The sequence below is a fragment of the Coregonus lavaretus genome, assembly GCF_964263955.1.
Source record: "Coregonus lavaretus genome assembly, chromosome: 3".
In the NCBI taxonomy this organism is placed as follows: Eukaryota; Metazoa; Chordata; class Actinopteri; order Salmoniformes; family Salmonidae; genus Coregonus; species Coregonus lavaretus.
Window position 1 is genome coordinate 19,454,809 of NC_139990.1, and position 18,960 is coordinate 19,473,768.

An 18,960-nucleotide genomic window follows, 5' to 3' on the forward strand; every position below is an offset into this window, starting at 1 on the left:
GTACAGAGAGATCCTTGATGAAAGCCTGCTCCAGAGCACTCAGGACCTCAGACTGGGGCGAAGGTTCACCTTCCAACAGCCAAGACAACGCAGGAGTGGCTTTGGGACAAGTCTCTGAATGTCATTGAGTGGCCCAGCCAGAGCCCAGACTTGAACCCGATCGAACATCTTTGGAGAGACCTGAAAATAGCTGTGCAGCAACGCTCCCCATCCAACCTGACAGAGCTTGAGAGGATCTGCAGAGAAGAATGGGAGAAACTCCCCAAATACAGGTGTGCCAAGCGTCATACCCAAGAAGACTCGAGGCTGTAATCGCTGCCAAAGGTGCTTCAACAAAGTACTGAGTAAAGGGTCTGAATACTTATGTAAATGTGATATTTCAGTTTTTGCTTTGTCATTATGGGGTATTGTGTGCAGATTGATGAGGGAAAAAAACGATTTAATCAATTTTAGAATAAGGCTGTAACAACAAAATGTGGAAAAAGTCAACGGGTCTGAATACCTTCCGATGGCACTGTATGCGCTGTGCACAATAGTTTGGGGACTAGGTTACATTCCACATTACCTTGCTCAGTTGTGCCATGACTTCCCACAGCAGGCTGTGGAGCACCGACAGCTCCCTGCCCAGGTCGATGTAGCCCTCAAAGCCCCCTGCGTTGCTCCCCGTATCCATGTTCGAGATCTCGTACAGGAACTGCTGCATGGAGCCCCACTCCATCTCCAAAAACTCGTTCATGAAACACATGTGGTCCTCTTTGCCACTAAACCTGAGGAGAGAAAAGACAGCAGTGTGGGGGAGCATAGAGAGAGAGAGTGGGGGGTAAAAAAGGGAGACAATGGGGGAAAGAGAGAAAGAAGTTCCCACAGACAGTGAAAGATTGAGGGAGAAAGGGACAAGATATATAGTATGGAGGAGTACAGAGAAATAGTGATAAGGGGGTACGGAGAGAAAACAAGAGAGGGGAGACAGACAGTGTGAGAATGCAAAGAATGAAAGAGAAGGTGAGGAAGATGAAAGGATACAGTATGAAAAGTGAGGGGGAGAATTGAATTATTCGTACTGTAACCTTGTCTGCAATGTGACAAGAACATCGCTAAAACAAATAATTTCTGTGCAGACAGACTTCTCCACCCTCTGAACATTTGTGCCATTGAAACCTGTTACAGTCACTTTTGTGCACAATCATCTTGTTTGTGGACAATCATGTTGGATGAAATCTTCATTCACTGTCACCAAAGGAAAAACATATTTAGTAATACTTTACTTCACGCTGACTGATATAATGTATTATGATACAGTTATAATGCATAGTAAGATTTAAGCAAGTCATAAGCATGTATGACCCCATCGTAATGTCATGGAAATAATTAATGGATTGGTTCCTGGAAGAGTAACTGGTTGAGGACATAGATAATGACTTATCAAGGCTTGGCTGGTAGTGGCTGGTAGTGGACATACTGAATAATTTGGGGAAAGGCAGGTTAATTGTTACAGGACAGGTGAGGGGAGGCTAAATGTGATGGAAGGCTAAAAGAAAGGTAATGCAAAAAAAAGGGAAGGCTACGTGGAAGGAAATGGTACATAGGAGGAAAGGCTAAAAAGAAAGTTAATGGTAAAAGAAAGGGAAGGCTACATGGAAGGGAAGGTAGTGACTGACTTGGAGAAGCTGGCCAGGTTCTGCACCACCTTGGCGATGAGGGTAAGAGTGCGGGATGTCCGCTCTCCGGGGTACTCCTGGGTAAGGTTGAAGAGAGAGGGCGACATGATGGCGGGACACAGGAAGCGTAGAAAGAGGGAGGAGCTGATGAGGCGGTCTGCGATGTCCTCCCTTCCCCGCTCGGCACACCGGACCCTCCAGGAGGCAAAGACGTCCTTCAACTCCCGCGGAAACACACTAGAATAAAAGGGTAGGATAGAAGGATAGAATAGTACTTTATTTTCCAGCCCACCATACTAGAAAAGAAGGCTGTGTTACTGACAAATTTGTACAATGGCATAGTCATGTGGAAGAATTTCTGACCAATGAGAGTTGACAATCTTGCAGAGTGCCAGCTCGCAGCACATGCGAAGATTGGCTTGGTGGTCGGCCAGGACAGACGGTGGAGTGCGCATGGGATCCACTTCACAATTCTCCTCTGACTCATATAAAGCTCGAATGAACTCCCCTGTCAACGAGACAACCGTCCGTTAATCCTCATCAGTATCTTCTTCTTCATCCCCATCACCATCATCATCATAGTCTTCTCATCAACATCATTGTCACTCATCATTTCAAATACTTTAGCTGTGCTTGATTGAGCTTGCCTGTTCAATAAAAAAGTCATAAAAGTGCAAAGACCTGGCACTCCAGGCAGGCTAAAGCAAACGCTCAAAGTATTTGAACGATTTCAAATAGTATTTGAACCCAGGTCTGGATTTGGTCATTTTACACTGGTATTGGTATACAATTAAATAATTTAGAGTTGTACCTATGGCATCCTTGAGGTACCGGTGCCCTATCAATTTGAGGTACTCCTCTATGGCTTTAGTAGCAAGGGTGTTCTCTCGAAAGATCAGATGCTCTCGTTCCATGAATCTATCCACCTCGCACATCGCCATGTCTGACAGGAAATCCTGAAAAAAGAACATGCTCCTCAAACAAACAACACAAACACATTGTACAGCAGACCCAGCGGCCAGGAAAGATGCTACAGGCCTCATTTACAAAAAGCTCAGAAAGGGGTTACTCTCCAACAGGAGTGCTTGGCCACCCCTGCTTTAGTGCCTTCCTACCTTGGCCTTGCCCGTGCTCTGGAGAATGTGCACCAATGCGAACGCCACCTCCTCTTTGCTTTTGACACTGAGCAGAGGCTCCAGCACGGCACACAGCGTACGGTAGTTATTGGTGATGTACTCAGCGAACTCCTTGTACAGCTCCATGGGCAGGATACTCATGGTCTGGTAACGGGACTTGAGGCGGATTGAGGCATTGATGACCTTGCCACTGCCTACACCGCCACCCTTAGCCAAAGCACTGGGCTGGATCACCGGGTACCACTGCTCCACGAACTGCCTGCCTGTGATGCTCGATATGGGGATAGTGACCAGGCCGAGGTAAGTGCTCTTCTCCTAGGTTAGAGAACAGAATGGAGAATATAATAAAAATACATATTTGAGTAACTCTGCAAACACAAAGATAGACGGAGAAATACAACCACCATAGACAGACACAGACACAGACACACACCTTGCGTCGCTTTTTGTCTGTCTCCTTGTAAAGGTGCAGGCGTAGGCTACGAATGGCAGGCAAGTTGTTGAACTCAAAGTGCTCGCCCCAGAAGACAGTGTCCGTGCGGGGCTTGCTGGTGGTACGCGCATACAGCATGTCATCCAGACACAGCTCGCAATAGTACCGCTTCTTAGGCGGAAGGTCCCTGGCCTCAATGATCCACAGCTTAAGCACATTGTCCACCCTTCGACTGTTGTCCTAAAATGGGAGCATTGGAGAGAGAGAGAGAGAGAGAGAGAGAGAGAGAGAGAGAGAGAGAGAGAGAGAGAGAGAGAGAGAGAGAGAGAGAGAGAGAGAGAGGTGAAGACTGCTGAAACTAATGGAGATGATCTTTCCATTTTTAATGCCTGAAAGGCATTTTGAGTGTGGACTGCAAGCAGGGTCCTTGTTCCTCTCTATTTGTTCACCTTGTTGGGCTTGACAGCTCTCTGTAGATTCTCAATCCATTTGTCTCTCTCAGCAGCCGAGCGGCAGGCAAAGCATTTTGTCCCTGAAATGGTGGTCACCTGCAGTCAAACAGACACATATTTACATTTACATTTTAGTCATTTAGCAGACGCTCTTAACCAGAGCGACTTACAGGAGCAATTAGGGTTAAGTGCCTTGCTCAAGGGCACATTAACGTCATTTAGCAGACGCTCTTAGCCAGAGCGACTCACAAATTGGTGCGTTCACCCTATAGCCAGTGGGATAACCACTTTACAATTTGGGGGGGGGGGGGGGGGGGGGGTGAAGTGAATTCACACATAGAAGTGAATTCATCAATGATATTGTTTGTTGCTTGTTAGTGTGTAACAGTTGATCAATTGCTATCACCATGACACATCAACTGGGATAACAGAGCTGTAATAAATGTTTTAGATTCAATATTAGGAGAGATACTATAAACTATTCTTCTGGCAGCAGGGCACTCACCTCAAAGCAGTACTCCTGGCCCAATATGCTGGAGTGGACAGGTTTGATGACAGCATCTTCATCCAGCGTGAGGTCCAGAGCCTCCGCTGCACTGCTAGGGGAAAGCAGGGACTCATGAGAGTGGGACTCCTTGAAGCTCTGCATTAGACGTGTCCTTGAGAGAGAGATCGAGAGAGAGAGAGAGAGAGAGAGAGAGAGAGAGAGAGAGAGAGAGAGAGAGAGAGAGAGAGAGAGAGAGAGAGAGAGAGAGAGAGAGAGAGAGAGAGAGAGAGAGAGGAGCGAGAGAGAGAGAGAGAGAGAGTGAGAGAGAGAGAGAGAGAGAGGAGAGAGAGAGAGAGAGAGCGGTTAAGATACTCTGTGGTCCCAATACAGTGTTAAGGGAAACAAGCACTGCTAAATTGAAACAAGCACTACTTGCATTGAAACAAGCACTACTAAATATAATTTGGTACCAGGTAGTGTTACAAATTTTGTTAAATTCTTGCAATAAGTACCAAAAAGTAACCACTGTTACCATATACTGTACATATTGGAAAACACCAGGTAAATACAAAAAAAGAATAAAAGCTTTACAGAGTGTATAACAGAAACCGTGTACGTAACACATGCAAACTTTTTGGAAAGCGTTAGCTACCTCTCCTGATCAGCACTACGGAAACGGGGTAGAATCATGTGGCGGAAGCTGCTGGTTCGATCCAGTTTGGGCTGGCTCTTTGCCCTCTTGATGGAGCCCTTCAACTTTCGACTGAGGAAGCTCTGTTGGGGACAGGAGAGGTGACCATTACACAGGTGGGGATGTCCATTTCATAAAAAATGCAGTAATTTAGCAGAAGCTCTTGTAAGACGCTCCAGAGCGACTTACAATCAGTGCATTAAACCCTTCTTCAAAATAGGCGCTATCTGCGAAATCAGTGTTAGCAGGAATCCATGTTATTGGTGGTGGTGGTGGTGGTTGTGGTACTGATGGACGTAAGGAGATGAGGAGAGGACCCCCCTTTTGAAGTGTTTGTGTTTTGCTTCCTTCAGATGACCACTGGAGGAGGCTATTGGGCTACAGATGAAGCTTCAGTGGGCTATGCCAATTCAGTCACTAAGATGGTGTAAGCCTATTTGAAGACTCGAAAACTCAACTGGCATGAGTACTCTTCTGGGGTTGAACTGGTGTAAATGTACAGGTGTATCCCTTACTGTTATGCTGTTCTTTTAATTTGGAATCGGTAAATTAGTAGCATTACCGTTAGCCTACTATATATTACTATTATCAATTCTGCTCTGGACAAAAGAGAACAGGGAGATGAGGGAGAATACTGATAGAGAGCAGGAAGTGAAGCTAATATGGGTGGGTAGCACTTTACTGTATGGCTCAAAGTAAGTGAAAATGACACAATAATAATGGAAACAGGTAATATAGCATGTTCCAGTACTTACTTGTTGTCTGAAGGGTTGTTGGGGGGCAGTGGGAGGGATTTCCATGCTTGGCTGTCTCGCAGTGGCAATGCTCTTCCTGCGAGCGCGAGCGTGCTCTATGAGAGAGACAGAGAGAGGGGGGGGGGGGGGGGGGGGGGAACTATAACCATGGGAAAAAGTGCAAGAATAGTCGAAATTCGAACAAAATTACAAACACAAACAAAACTTTTGTTCTGAGAAGTTCTAAATGTCAGAGAGGCATGTTTGTTCCATTGTAATATATGTATATCTAAACGTTGTGCCGTGCTTAGTTCTTACACATTACGCCTATGGCCCTCTCCGCCATTCACTAGTCATGCCAAAGGCTTGAAGGGTTGTGGTCAAGATAAAGGATGAAGAAATAACAAGTACAGTTTGTCAGCTACACAATAAAGAAATGCTAGCCATATGTACACAGAATGTATGTCTACGTGAACATGGAAAATAACCACCAACTGGCGGGCAGACTAAATGAAAGTGCTCCTTGGAATATGGACAGATGAGAATTATCATCTGCGTCAACGCTTTTGTTCCCCCGACTCCATCGAGTCAAGTAGCTGAGGGAGCTTCAGTTGGCTAGCCAACTGGGGGAATCAATTATATATGAAAAGGACTGCCTCTACTATACTACAGTCGTGGTCAAGTTTTGAGAATGACACAAATATTAATTTTCACAAAGTCTGCTGCCTCAGTTTTTATGATGGCAATTTGCATATACTCCAGAATGTTATGAAGAGTGATCAGATGAATTGCAATTAATTGCAAAGTCTCTCTTTGCCATGAAAATAAACGTAATACTCAAAAAACATTTCCACTGCATTTCAGCCCTGCCACAAAAGGACCAGCTGACATCATGTCTGTGATTCTCTCGTTAACACAGGTGAGTGTTGACGAGGACAAGGCTGGAGATCATGCTGATTGAGTTAGAATAACAGACTGGAAGCTTTAAAAGGAGGGTGGTGCTTGAAATCATTGTTCTTCCTCTGTTAACCATGGTTACCTGCAAGGAGACACGTGCCATCATCATTGTTTGCACAAAAACGGCTTCACAGGCAAGGATATTGCTGCTAGTAAGATTGCACCTAAATCAACCATTTATCGGATCATCAAGAACTTCAAGGAGAGAGGTTCAATTGTTGTGAAGAAGGCTTCAGGGCGCCCAAGAAAGGCCAGCAAGCGCCAGGACCGTTTCCTAAAGTTAATTCAGCTGCGGGATCGGGGCACCACCAGTGCAGAGCTTGGTCAGGAATGGCAGCAGGCAGGTGTGAGTGCATCTGCACGCACAGTGAGGCGAAGACTTTTGGAGGATGGTCTGGTGTCAAGAAGGGCAGCGAGGAAGCCACTTCTCTCCAGGAAAAACATCAGAAACAGACCGATATTCTGCAAAAGGTACAGGGATTGGACTAATGAGGACTGGGTTGTTTGGGGCATCCGGAAAAAAGCTTGTCCTGAGAAGACAAGATGAGCGCTACCATCAGTCCTGTGTCATGCCAACAGTAAAGCATCGTGAGACCATTCATGTGTGGGGTTGCTTCTCAGCCAAGGGAGTGGGCTCACTCACAATTTTGCATAAGAACACAGCCATGAATAAAAAATGGTACCAACACATCCTCCGAGAGCAACTTCTCCCAACCATCCAAGAACAGTTTGGTGACGAACAATGCCTTTTCCAGCATGATGGAGCACCTTGCCATAAGGCAAAAGTGATAACTAAGTGGCTCGGGGAACAAAACATCGACATTTTGGGTCCATGGCCAGGAAACTCCCCAGACCTTAATCCCATTGAGAACTTGTGGTCAATCCTCAAGAGGCGGGTGGACAAACAAAAACCCACAAATTCTGACAAACTCCAAGCATTGATTATGCAAGAATGGGCTGCCATCAGTCAGGATGTGGCCCAGAAGTTAATTGACAGGGCGGATTGCAGAGGTCTTGAAAAAGAAGGGTCAACACTGCATATGTTGACTCTTTGCATAATCTTAACGCCAGGTAGGCGAACTGTTGCCATTTTGAACCATTTCATATGTCTGAAGGTACAAACTCTTCCTTTCCAGCAGACCCAGAGAGCAAATCAAGTGCACTATACGTTTACCGGTTGGCTCAGATTACCGTGTCTGCGGTAACGTAGTAGGCATAAAAGAAAGCTACAGCAAAGTTGATACTGTGAGATTTCACAACATTTAAAACCATGACTAGAAAGAGACTGTCAACGAATACAGCAAAGAGATGCGTTCATGTTTATGAGTGAGTTCATGTTTAAGTTCTTACTCAGCACTGTCAACACTTTGTATTCAACACTTTTATAAGCCATAAAATGTGCGTTCTTCCTATTTCAACTCAGCGCTACAACAAGCACTGCAGCAGTAATGAATGAGTAGGAAAGTGTATCTATAGGCATGCATTGTTGTTATTATTAGCGGCTTTGGTCTTTCTTAATAGCGAGGAATATTTAACTTTCTCTGTTCATAGCAGTAACAACATGAATTTGTGCATGAGCCAGAAATAATGCAGTGCGACTCGAGTTTCTCCATCAGCTGGAAGACGAGTCCCTTTTTGGTCAGTGTCAGTGGAGGGAAGGGAGAGCAGAGGGATGTTGAGAGGCTCTCTCCCTCCGCTGAGACTGACCATCAGATGCAGGCACCATCAGCCCAGTAAAACACAAATAAAAAGCAAATTATTTAAATGTATGCTCACTCAGCTGTGCTTCACAAGTAATACAACAACGGATCTATTAGCAGTGTGATCATATAGCCTACTTCAAATTTTGAAATATAATTTAGAAAAATGGCCCAAACAACAATACATTGGCTGGGCAATTCAAGCAAAGTCAATATGCAGTGATAATAATAATAATAATAATAATAATAATAATAATAATAATAATAATAATAATAATATGCCATTTAGCAGTGATAATGTATTGGGCCTATAGCTTACTCCACAAACCTCATTGCTACAGTACTGTTTTTAATTGGTTCATGTTACATAGGCTTACGTTTTGTTAAGGCATGTGAAAAAAAAATCAGAGCGGTAGATCTCGGCTTGCATTTTGACTCAAAGTGATCTTGACTCAGAAATGGTTGGTGACAACTGTTCTAGAGTTTTCTCTGTTAACACTATCAAGCTTTCCCTTTACTGTGGCAATTGTGATCGAATCAACGCAATATTATCCACTTTCAATGCAACATATCAAAACAAAACAAACTATGCAAGAGATTTAGTTGTAGGCAGAACATATTGGAGTAGCACGCACTACTATTGCATTGACACGCACTACTCAGCCCGTAGTCTACACAGACCTATGCGGCATAAACAATCAGAGCTGCAGTAGGCCTACAGTGGAATTCGGAAAATATTCAGACCCCTTGACTTTTCCCACATTTTGTTTCGTTACAGCTGTATTCTAAAATGGATTACATTTGTTTTTTTCTTCATCAATCTACACACAATACCCCATAATGACAAAGCAAAAACAGGTTTATAGACATTTTTGCACATTTATTACAAATAAAAAACTGATGTATTACATTTACTTAAGTATTCAGACCCTTTACTCAGTACTTTGTTGAAGCACCTTTGGCAGCGATTACAGTCTCGATTCTTCTTGGGTATGACGCTACAAGGATGTCTCTGTACTTTGCTCCGTTCATCTTTCCCTCGATCCTGACTAGTCTCCCAGTCCGCTGAAAAACATCCCCACAGCATGATGCGGCCACCACCATGCTTCAGCGTAGGGATGGTGCCAGGTTTCCTCCAGATGTGGCGCTTGGCATTCAGAGAGTTCAATCATGGTTTCATCAGACCAGAGAATCTTGTTTCTCATGGTCTGAGAGTCCTTTAGGTGCCTTTTGGCATACTCCAAGCGGGCTGTCGTGCCTTTGACTGAGGAGTGGCTTCCGTCTGGCCACTCTACCATAAAGGCCTGATTGGTGGAGTGCTGCAGAGATGGTTGTCTTTCTGAAAGGTTCTCCCATCTCCACAGAGGAATGCTGGAGCTCTGTCAGAGTGACCATCGGGTTCTAGGTCACCTCCCTGACCAAGGCCCTTCTCCCCCGATTGCTCAGTTTGGCCGGGCGACCAGCTCTAGGAAGAGTCTTGGTGGTTCCAAACTTCTTCCATTTAAGAATGATGGAGGTGACAGTGTTCTTGGGGACATTCAATGCTGCAGAAATGTTTTGGTACCCTTCCCCAGATCTGTGCCTCGACACAATCCTGTCTCGGAACTCTACGGACAATTCCTTTGACCTCATGGCTTGGTTTTTGCTCTGACATGTACTGTCAACTGTGGGACCTTATATAGACAGGTGTGCGCATTTCCAAATCATGTCCAATCAATTGAATTTACCACAGGTGGACTCCAATCAAGTTGTAGAAACATCTCAAGGATAATCAATGGAAACAGGATGCACCTGAGCTCAATTTCGAGTCTCATAGCAAAGGGTCTGAATACTTAGGTAAATAAGGTATTTCTGTTTTTTATTTTTAATACATTTGCAAAAATTTCGGAAAACCTGTTTTCACTTTCTCATTATGGGGTATTGTTTGGAAAAATAATAATTTTATCAATTTTAGAATAAGGCTGTAACGTAACAAAATGTGGAAAAAGTCAAGGGGTCTGAATACTTTCCAAATGCACTGTAGACCATTGCAAATAGACCATTGACATATATGGATCTGTGCCGTTTACTTTGAACTGGACTGTGTTTACAGCATGAGCGGTCGTGAGTAGATGCACTTGTTTTGAGATCAAAGTGAAAGCTGCATGTAGCCAAGTGTGCACATTTTGTTAATATCCTTTGCTAGTTAGTGAGTTATTAGCCCAGTTATAGATCATTTGTAGTCAGCAATAGGGGAGTGATTTCTTTCTACAAGAGCACAAAACGTGCACATTTCTAGACATCTTTGAAAATCGAGTCAGGTAAAGAGCTTTTCTTTTGTCTTGAAGGAGCAGTGTTGTATTTTGAGACAGGCTTGAATAAGCTAAGTAGCCAATAGGCAGAGTGTAGCATAATTTGTCTGATTCTCTGTAATAATGGTATGGGAATAATAATGGATCTTATTTTGTAAAGTGGTTTCTTGCAACAAACAACACAACAACATTTTCAGTCACGTCCTTGTCTGAGAACAAGTGGATAAATAGGTTAATGTCAAGCCCTGCATGTTTTTTTCTCCAAAAGTGTCATGGAATGTAGGCCTACATTGAACACCACACATTGGCTGCTACTGTAGGCTAATGATAGAAGAGCTATTTCCATGTTAATATGTTATGTGATGCATTTTCTCCATTGCTCCTGATGGTAGGCCACTCTGGTAGGCCTACATTATGATCAAATAGCCACAGTAGCCCATATGGCCACTGTTTAAACTGTAACTTAAAGCAGGTACAGCCTAAGTGTTCACAGTAAACACGCTCAGCAGACCTGAAATTTGCTCAGTGCCTACATAAATTTGAGGGAACATTGACCCACACCCCCTTTATTTTTCCCTCAATTCTCAGTTTCCCAGTAGAGCAATAGTAACCTTTTTAATACTTAAGGCACCATAAATACTCACTCTCCTTCTTTCTTTCTAGCTATCTGTTCTTCTCTCCCACGCACTCTTTTACATAATTCCAGTTGTGTACTCCCCCTCCTCTCGTCTCTTTCTATCTGTCATCCTCCCGTCTCCTCTGCACCCTCTCTTTCTCTTCTTTTTCATTCCATCCTGCTGTCTAACAAATTTCCCCTCCAAGTCATTTCTCTTAGAAGGCCAACATATTTTAATGTGAGTTGATACATATCAATCAGTGAAGTAAAATTAACAGACCCTAAAAGCTGACCCTTATTTAGGTTGTATACATACATACATACATATATACATACAGTACATGCATACACACACCCGCCCACACAAATCCTTATCCGTATTGTCATCTAAAAAAGCCCTGTTTAGAACAGCTGTAGACGTGCATTATGTCTTAGACCTATGCTGTATTGTATGTAATGGATGGTAGAATTCAATAGATTCCATGTATTTTACATTATGAGGTAATAAGTAATGTGGGTTCTCCAGATACAACAAATAAAATAGGAAGAGTTTAGAAAAATGTGTTTTATTCCATTATTCCAGGCTCATTGGAAAGATTGTGCAATCTGAGGTAGATTATCACAAAAATATAACTGTCCCAGTCATTGATGTGTAAACAGCTTTAAAACAGGACTGAGCTACCATGGACCTGAAAAAGGAATCAACATAGATTTCGATTAATCTGTGTGCTGGCAATGTTTTACTGGATTGGGCTCTCAACATCAATATTCAGCCAGCCTTTTCCAACTTAAATCTGCTGGTGCACAACAAGGAAATCACATTTGATTTAGAAAGATCGAACAGGAGTGAAATATGTCCTAATGGAATGCAAGCTGTGATCAGATGTGAGTATTGGCATATAAAAAGTTAGTTTGCTCACTCTCATTCAACATGCTTAATTCATCTTGCTGAGGGCAATCAGGTGTCGTGAATTGTGAACCCCCTGAAATATGTGCCTAAGATTATAAACTATTATATAGACTTATGTGTACTTCAATATGAGTTGGTAATACAAAAGGCATTCATGAGCACATTCTATGAGGGATAAGAAGAAAAAATCACCACATCATCCTAGAAAAGGATTAAACATGGCAAAATGAAAAATGTCACTGCCATTGTCAGCACTAGAACGTTCTCATTGATTTGCAGGTTTTTGTGGCAATGTTGCAAAAAGACGAGAGGTCAACTTTAATGCAATCCAAGGTCGTGCGCCTTAGCAGATTGGTGAGAATGCATTAAAATACACAGGCCCCATTTAGAATAACCTTGAACATCCCCTGCCACAGTGTGACTCAAAGCAGACAAAATCCTGACAAAATCCGAAATACCATAGAGCCATAGACCATGCTTTCCATATTATATTTGGGCAACTTCAGATGAAACCAGCATCACCAAAGATCCACCTTGTTTACCCATAAATTTGTATTTTATAATGCTGGGCTTTTTCCTCAATCTCATTCACACAGCTGGAACGGTGGAAATTATATTTTCTAACGGCCACGGATTTCACCCTGGTGAAGTCTTTAGGTGAACATATTTCTACAGTGAAGATTATTTCTAAACTCCATCACTTAGTGTCAGAAATGTCCTGGATAGAATACCCTCTGTTTCATAACACATTCTTTATGTCTATATGTGTGCTATTGACTCACACAGGAAGGGACTGAGTCACATACAGTCGATTCACATATGGATTTATATTGGATAATATGAGTCATTTCAGAGCAATTTTTTTTTACAACTTAGTGTCACTTGGTTCTCCTAAATGCTACATAACAGCTGATTGTCCTCAGCAGCATTTCTTGACAAAAATAGCATATTTCCAAAACAAGGCCAAAAGCACCATTCAGTACAACCTATTATTTCAGGCTTTAGGTTCTTACTTTTAGTACCAAGATCTTAAAAGTTGATTATACAGTGCATTCGGAAAGTATTCAGACCCCTTGACTTTCTCTAAAAGTTGATTATACAGTGCATTCTGAAAGTATTCAGACCCCTGACTTTTTCCACATTTTGTTACGTTACTGCCTTATTCTAAAATTCATTAAATTAATTGTTTCCCTCATCAATCTACATACAATACCCCATAATGAGAAAGCGAAAACAAGTTTTTCGAAAATTTTGCAAATGTTTTAAAAATAAAAAACAGAAATACCTTATTTACATAAGTATTCAGACCCTTTGCTATGAGACTCGAAATTGAGCTCAAGTGCATCCTGTTTCCATTGATCATCCTTGAGATGTTTCTACGACTTGATTGGAGTCCCCCTGTGGTAAATTCAATTGATTGGACATGATTTGAAAAGGCGCACACCTGTCTATATAAGGTCCCACAGTTGACAGTGCATGTCAGAGCAAAAACCAAGCCATGAGGTCAAAGAAATTGTCCGTAGAGCTCCGAGACAGGATTGTGTCGAGGCACAAGGGGTACCAAAACATTTCTGCAGCATTGAAGGTCCCCAAGAACACAGTCACCTCCATCATTCTTAAATGGAAGAAGTTTGGAACCACCAAGACTCTTCCTAGAACTGTCCGCCCGGCCAAACTGAGCAATCGCAGGAGAAGGGCCTTGGTCAGGGAGGTGACCAAGAACCCGATGGTCACTCTGACAGAGCTCCAGAGTTCCTCTGTGGAGATGGGTGAACCTTCCAGCAGGACAACCATCTCTGCAGCACTCCACCAATCAGGCCTTTATGGTAGTTTGGCCAGACGGAAGCCACTCAACGGTAAAAGGCACACGACAGCCCGCTTGGAGTTTGGCAAAAGGCACCTAAAGGACTCTCAGACCATGAGAAACAAGATTCTCTGGTCTGATGAAACCAAGATTGAACTCTTTGGCCTGAATTCCAAGCGTCACGTCTGGAGGAAACCAGGCACCGCTTATCACCTGGCCAATACCATCCCTACGGGGAATCATGGTGGTGGCAGCATTTTCATTTAAGAATGATGGAGGCCACTGTGTTCTTGGGGACCTTCAATACTGCAGACATTTTTTGGTACCCTTCCCCAGATCTGTGCCTCGACACAATCCTGTCTCGGAGCTCTACGGACAATTTCTTTGACCTCATGGCTTGGTTTTTGCTCTGACATGCACTGTCAACTGTGGGACCTTATTTTCGAGTCTCATTGCAAAGGGTCTGAATTCTCTCTCTCTCTCTCTCTCTCTCTCTCTCTCTCTCTCTCTCTCTCTCTCTCTCTCTCTCTCTCTCTCTCTCTCTCTCTCTCTCTCTCTCTCTCTCTCTCTCTCTCATATTGTTTGGTATACATAGTAAGAACTCTAAAAGCTTCCACTTGAACCATAAGACATTGGCACAACTAATAATTTGGAGCAAGAGACTTGCGAGTTAATCATCCAGGACAAAACAACAATAGATTCACACCAACATACCCCTCCCCCCCACACACAAACACACTCTACACATACAGTACACAAACACCACCCACACAATGTGCAAATCAGAGTGAGTTTTTCACAATCATATGTGAGGAACAAATCAAATAGCTTTGCACAGGGCTTGGTACCAGAGGCATGGAACAGTAATAAGACACACAACTGGTATTCTAGTGCAAACACTATGCCTTATCGCTCTTGCTGTGACATTATTACATATCACACAACAAAATATTTTAACATTGAAATAACATTATTGTCTGTGTGTGATGACATCGTTGTGAACATCTGTGTGTGTGTGTGTGTGTTTATATTCTAAATGTAAATTTGATATCAGGCCGGAGTGTGTGTGGGTGGTAACAGCTTCCAGATAACTGATACAGAGAGAGAGAGAGAGAGAGAGAGAGAGAGAGAGAGAGAGAGAGAGAGAGAGAGAGAGAGAGAGAGAGAGAGAGAGAGAGAGAGAGAGAGACAGAGAGAGAGAGAGAGAGAGAGAGACAGAGAGACAGAGAGAAAAATTGAAAAAGAGAGATAGGGAGAGCAAGAAGATTGAGAGTGGGTGTTTGAAAAGTACACAATAGCCCTAGGCCTTCCGCATCTGTTTGTGCATGAGTTTGAGATATTTTTATAGGCCTACATCTCTACATTTTAAAGAAGTAATAGGAATACATGGCCTATTCAAAAATAGTTGTGGTTTTTGCTGACCAGCAGAGGGCCAGTAACTGAAAGGTCGCTAGTTGGAATATCCGAGCCGACAAGGTAAAAAATCTGTCGAATTTCTCTTGACCCTAATTTGCTACAGGGGCACCGTACTACTATGGCTGACCCTTTAAAACAACACATTTCACTGCACCTTTCCGGTCTGTGACAATAAAACATATTTTAGTAAATATTTGTTTTATATGAAAATGTCTGTAAAGTCAGAACGAATAGGAACATGTCGTCCATTCTGCTCTACGACGCCCACAAGCTTCACAGGACTCGTCTAAAGTCGGTCCTGTTGACTTGCCAACTCCCCACAGGTCTTCTCGCAAAAACATCTGTAAAGTGTGAACGGTTTGAGCCCATTATTTGGAATGAACGTGTCGTCTGTTTTGCTCTATGACACCCACAATCTTCACAGGTGACTATGCTTTTGAAACCAGGGTTGCACATGTAACCTTTTTTTCCCATCTCTGATGCTTATATCTCTTAGATGCATTTCAGACACTTCAAATCATACTTCCTTTTGATTTATTTTTGGACTATCTTTTTTGCCCTGTACGAATGTGTTATTCAATGTGTTTCTATGGGCTAATAGCAGTAAAGCCATATTTTTTTCAATATTTATTTTGGATACCTACAGGGGTCCTAAAATTCCAAATCAAATAGCTAAATGGTCCATCTTATGACCATCTTAAAAAATTCAAAATGTTAGTAGCTTAGTAGATATCGCCAAAGGCTTACACTCTGGGGTTAATTAACATAATCTGTAGCTAACTATACTCAAACACACTTGAATAGTTTTGGCTGAACATTTGATATGTGTGAAAAACAGGAATGATACTGCAAGAGTTTGCCACAGCATCTAATGTAGGTTTCTATCTGCTTCAATGCTGTTCCCAATGTTCCCCCTTTTCTATTGTTACCATGACAACTGTCCATTTGAAGTTTTCACTGCACACACCAACTTCAGTTTCCAATCTGTTAGGTACAGTACAAAGCTAATGCTATATAAGGGACTAAACTGAGTCAGAAAACAGGAGCTTTACACTTGGAAGCATGACATCAATAGACATCTGGTTGGCAAAAGTTCAAAGCTGTTCTTTGACTAGCATCCAATAAGATAAAATAAAATAAAATGAAATGTTATTTGCCACATGCGCCGAATACAACAGGTGTAGACATTACAGTGAAATGCTTACTTACAAGCCCTTAACAAACAATCTATTTTTTAAAGATTTTTTTAAAAAAGTGTTAAGTAAAAAAAAGAAAAGCAAATAACTAAAGAGCAGCAGTAAAATAAAATAACAGTAGGGAGGCTATATACAGGGGGGTACCGGTGCAGAGTCAATGTACAGGGGCACCGGCTAGTCGAGGTAATTGAGGTAATATGTACAGTGAGGGATAAAAGTATTTGATCCCCTGCTGATTTTGTATGTTTGCCCACTGACAAAGAAATGATCAATCTATAATTTTAATGGTAGGTTTATTTGAAGAGTGAGAGACAGAATAACAACAAAAAAATCCAGAAAAACGCATGTCAAAAATATTATAAATTGATTTGGATTTTAATGAGGGAAATAAGTATTTGACCCCCTCTCAATCAGAAAGATTTCTGGCTCCCAGGTGTCTTTTATACAGGTAACGAGCTGAGATTAGGAGCACACTCTTAAAGGGAGTGCTCCTAATCTCAGCTTGTTACCTGTTTAAAAGACACCAGTCCACAGAAGCAATCAAGCAATCAATCAATCGATTTCAAACTCTCCACCATGGCCAAGACCAAAGAGCTCTCCAAGGATGTCAGGGACAAGATTGTAGATCTACACAAGGCTGGAATTGGCTACAAGACCATCGCCAAGCAGCTTGGTGAGAAGGTGACAACAGTTGGTGCAATTATTCGCAAATGGATAAAACACAAAATAACTGTCAATCTCCCTCGGCCTGGGAATCCATGCAAGATCTCACCTCGTGGAGTTGCAATGATCATGAGAACGGTGAGGAATCAGCCCAGAACTACACGGGAGGATCTTGTCAATGATCTCAAGGCAGCTGAGACCATAGTCACCAAGAAAACAATTGGTAACACACTACGCCATGAAGGACTGAAATCCTGCAGCACCTGCAAGGTCCCCCTGCTCAAGAAAGCACATATACAGGCCCGTCTGAAGTTTGCCAATGAACATCTGAATGATTCAGAGGAGAACTGGGTGAGTGTTGTGGTCAGATGAGACCAAAATCGAGTTATTTGGCATCAACTCAAGTCGCCGTGTTTGGAGGAGGAGGAATGCTACCTATGACCCCAAGAACACCATCCCCACCGTCAAACATGGAGGTGGAAATATTATGCTTTGGGGGTGTTTTTCTGCTAAGGGGACAGGACAACTTTACCGCATCAAAGGGACGATGGACGGGGCCATGTACCGTCAAATATTGGGTGAGAACCTCCTTCCCTCAGCCAGGGCATTGAAAATGGGTCGTGGATGGGCATGACAATGACCCAAAACACACGGCCAACGCAACAAAGGAGTGGCTCACGATGAAGCACATTAAGGTCCTGGAGTGGCCTAGCCAGTCTCCAGACCTTCATCCCATAGAAAATATGTGGAGGGAGCTGAAGGTTCGAGTTGCCAAACGTCAGGCTCGAAACCTTAATGACTTGGAGAAGATCTGCAAAGAGGAGTGGGACAAAATCCCTCCTGAGATGTGTGCAAACCTGGTGGCCAACTACAAGAAACGTCTGACCTCTGTGATTGCCAACAAGGGTTTTGCAACCAAGTACTAAATCATGTTTTGCAGAGGGGTCAAATACTTATTTTCCCTCATTAAAATGCAAATCAATTTATAACATTTTTGACATGCGTTTTTCTGTATTATTTGTTATTCTGTCTCTCACTGTTCAAATAAACCTACCATTAAAATTATAGACTGATCATGTCTTTGTCAGTGGGCAAACGTACAAAATCAGCAGGGGATCAAATACTTTTTTCCCTCACTGTACATGTGGGTAGAGTTAAAGTGACTATGCATGAATAATAAACAGAGTAGCAGCAGTGTAAAAGAGGGGGGTGGGGGTGGGGGGGCAGTGCAAATAGTCCGGGTAGCAATGATTAGCTGTTCAGGAGTCTTATGGCTTGGGGCTAGAAGCTGTTGAGAAGCCTTTTGGACCTAGACTTGGCGCTCCGGTACCGTTGCTGTGCGGTAGCACAGAGAACAGTCTATGACTAGGGTGGCTGGAGTTTTTGACAATTTTGAGGGCCTTCCTCTGACACCGCCTGGTATAGAGGTCCTGGATGGCAGGAAGCTTGGCCCCAGTGATGTACTGGGCCCTACGCACTACCCTCTGTAGTGCCTTGCGGTCAGAGGCCGAGCAGTTGCCATACCAGGTGGTGATGCAACCAGTCAGGATGCTCTCGATGGTGCAGTTGTAGAACTTTTTGAGGATCTGAGGACCCATGCCAAATATTTTCAGTCTCCTGAGGGGGAATAGGCTTTGTCGTGCCCTCTTCACAACTGTCTTGGTGTGTTTGGACCATGATAGTTCGTTGGTGATGTGGACACCAAGGAACTTGAAGCTCTCAACCTGTTCCACTACAGCCCTGTTGATGAGAATGGGGGCGTGCTCAGTCCTCTTTTTTTTCCTGTAGTCCACAATCATCTCCTTCGTCTTGATCA

The 18,960-nt window shown here is 43.0% G+C and overlaps 1 protein-coding gene across 1 annotated transcript in view; it reads right to left on the minus strand.

Moving 5' to 3' along the window:
- LOC311122784 (ras/Rap GTPase-activating protein SynGAP-like) overlaps positions 1-18,960 on the minus strand; it is a gene marked incomplete at its 3' end in the record, with an annotated part of 64,687 nt that overhangs the window by 14,232 nt on the left and 31,495 nt on the right. Inside the window, exons 3-12 of the mRNA XM_084158103.1 lie at positions 5,613-5,707; positions 4,819-4,940; positions 4,185-4,338; positions 3,677-3,775; positions 3,228-3,467; positions 2,774-3,109; positions 2,470-2,614; positions 2,022-2,166; positions 1,659-1,895; positions 566-767 (exon numbers count right to left, since the gene is read on the minus strand). Of these exons, the coding sequence (XP_084014229.1) occupies positions 566-767; positions 1,659-1,895; positions 2,022-2,166; positions 2,470-2,614; positions 2,774-3,109; positions 3,228-3,467; positions 3,677-3,775; positions 4,185-4,338; positions 4,819-4,940; positions 5,613-5,707 (1,775 nt within the window). The remainder of the gene's footprint in view (positions 1-565; positions 768-1,658; positions 1,896-2,021; positions 2,167-2,469; positions 2,615-2,773; positions 3,110-3,227; positions 3,468-3,676; positions 3,776-4,184; positions 4,339-4,818; positions 4,941-5,612; positions 5,708-18,960) is intronic.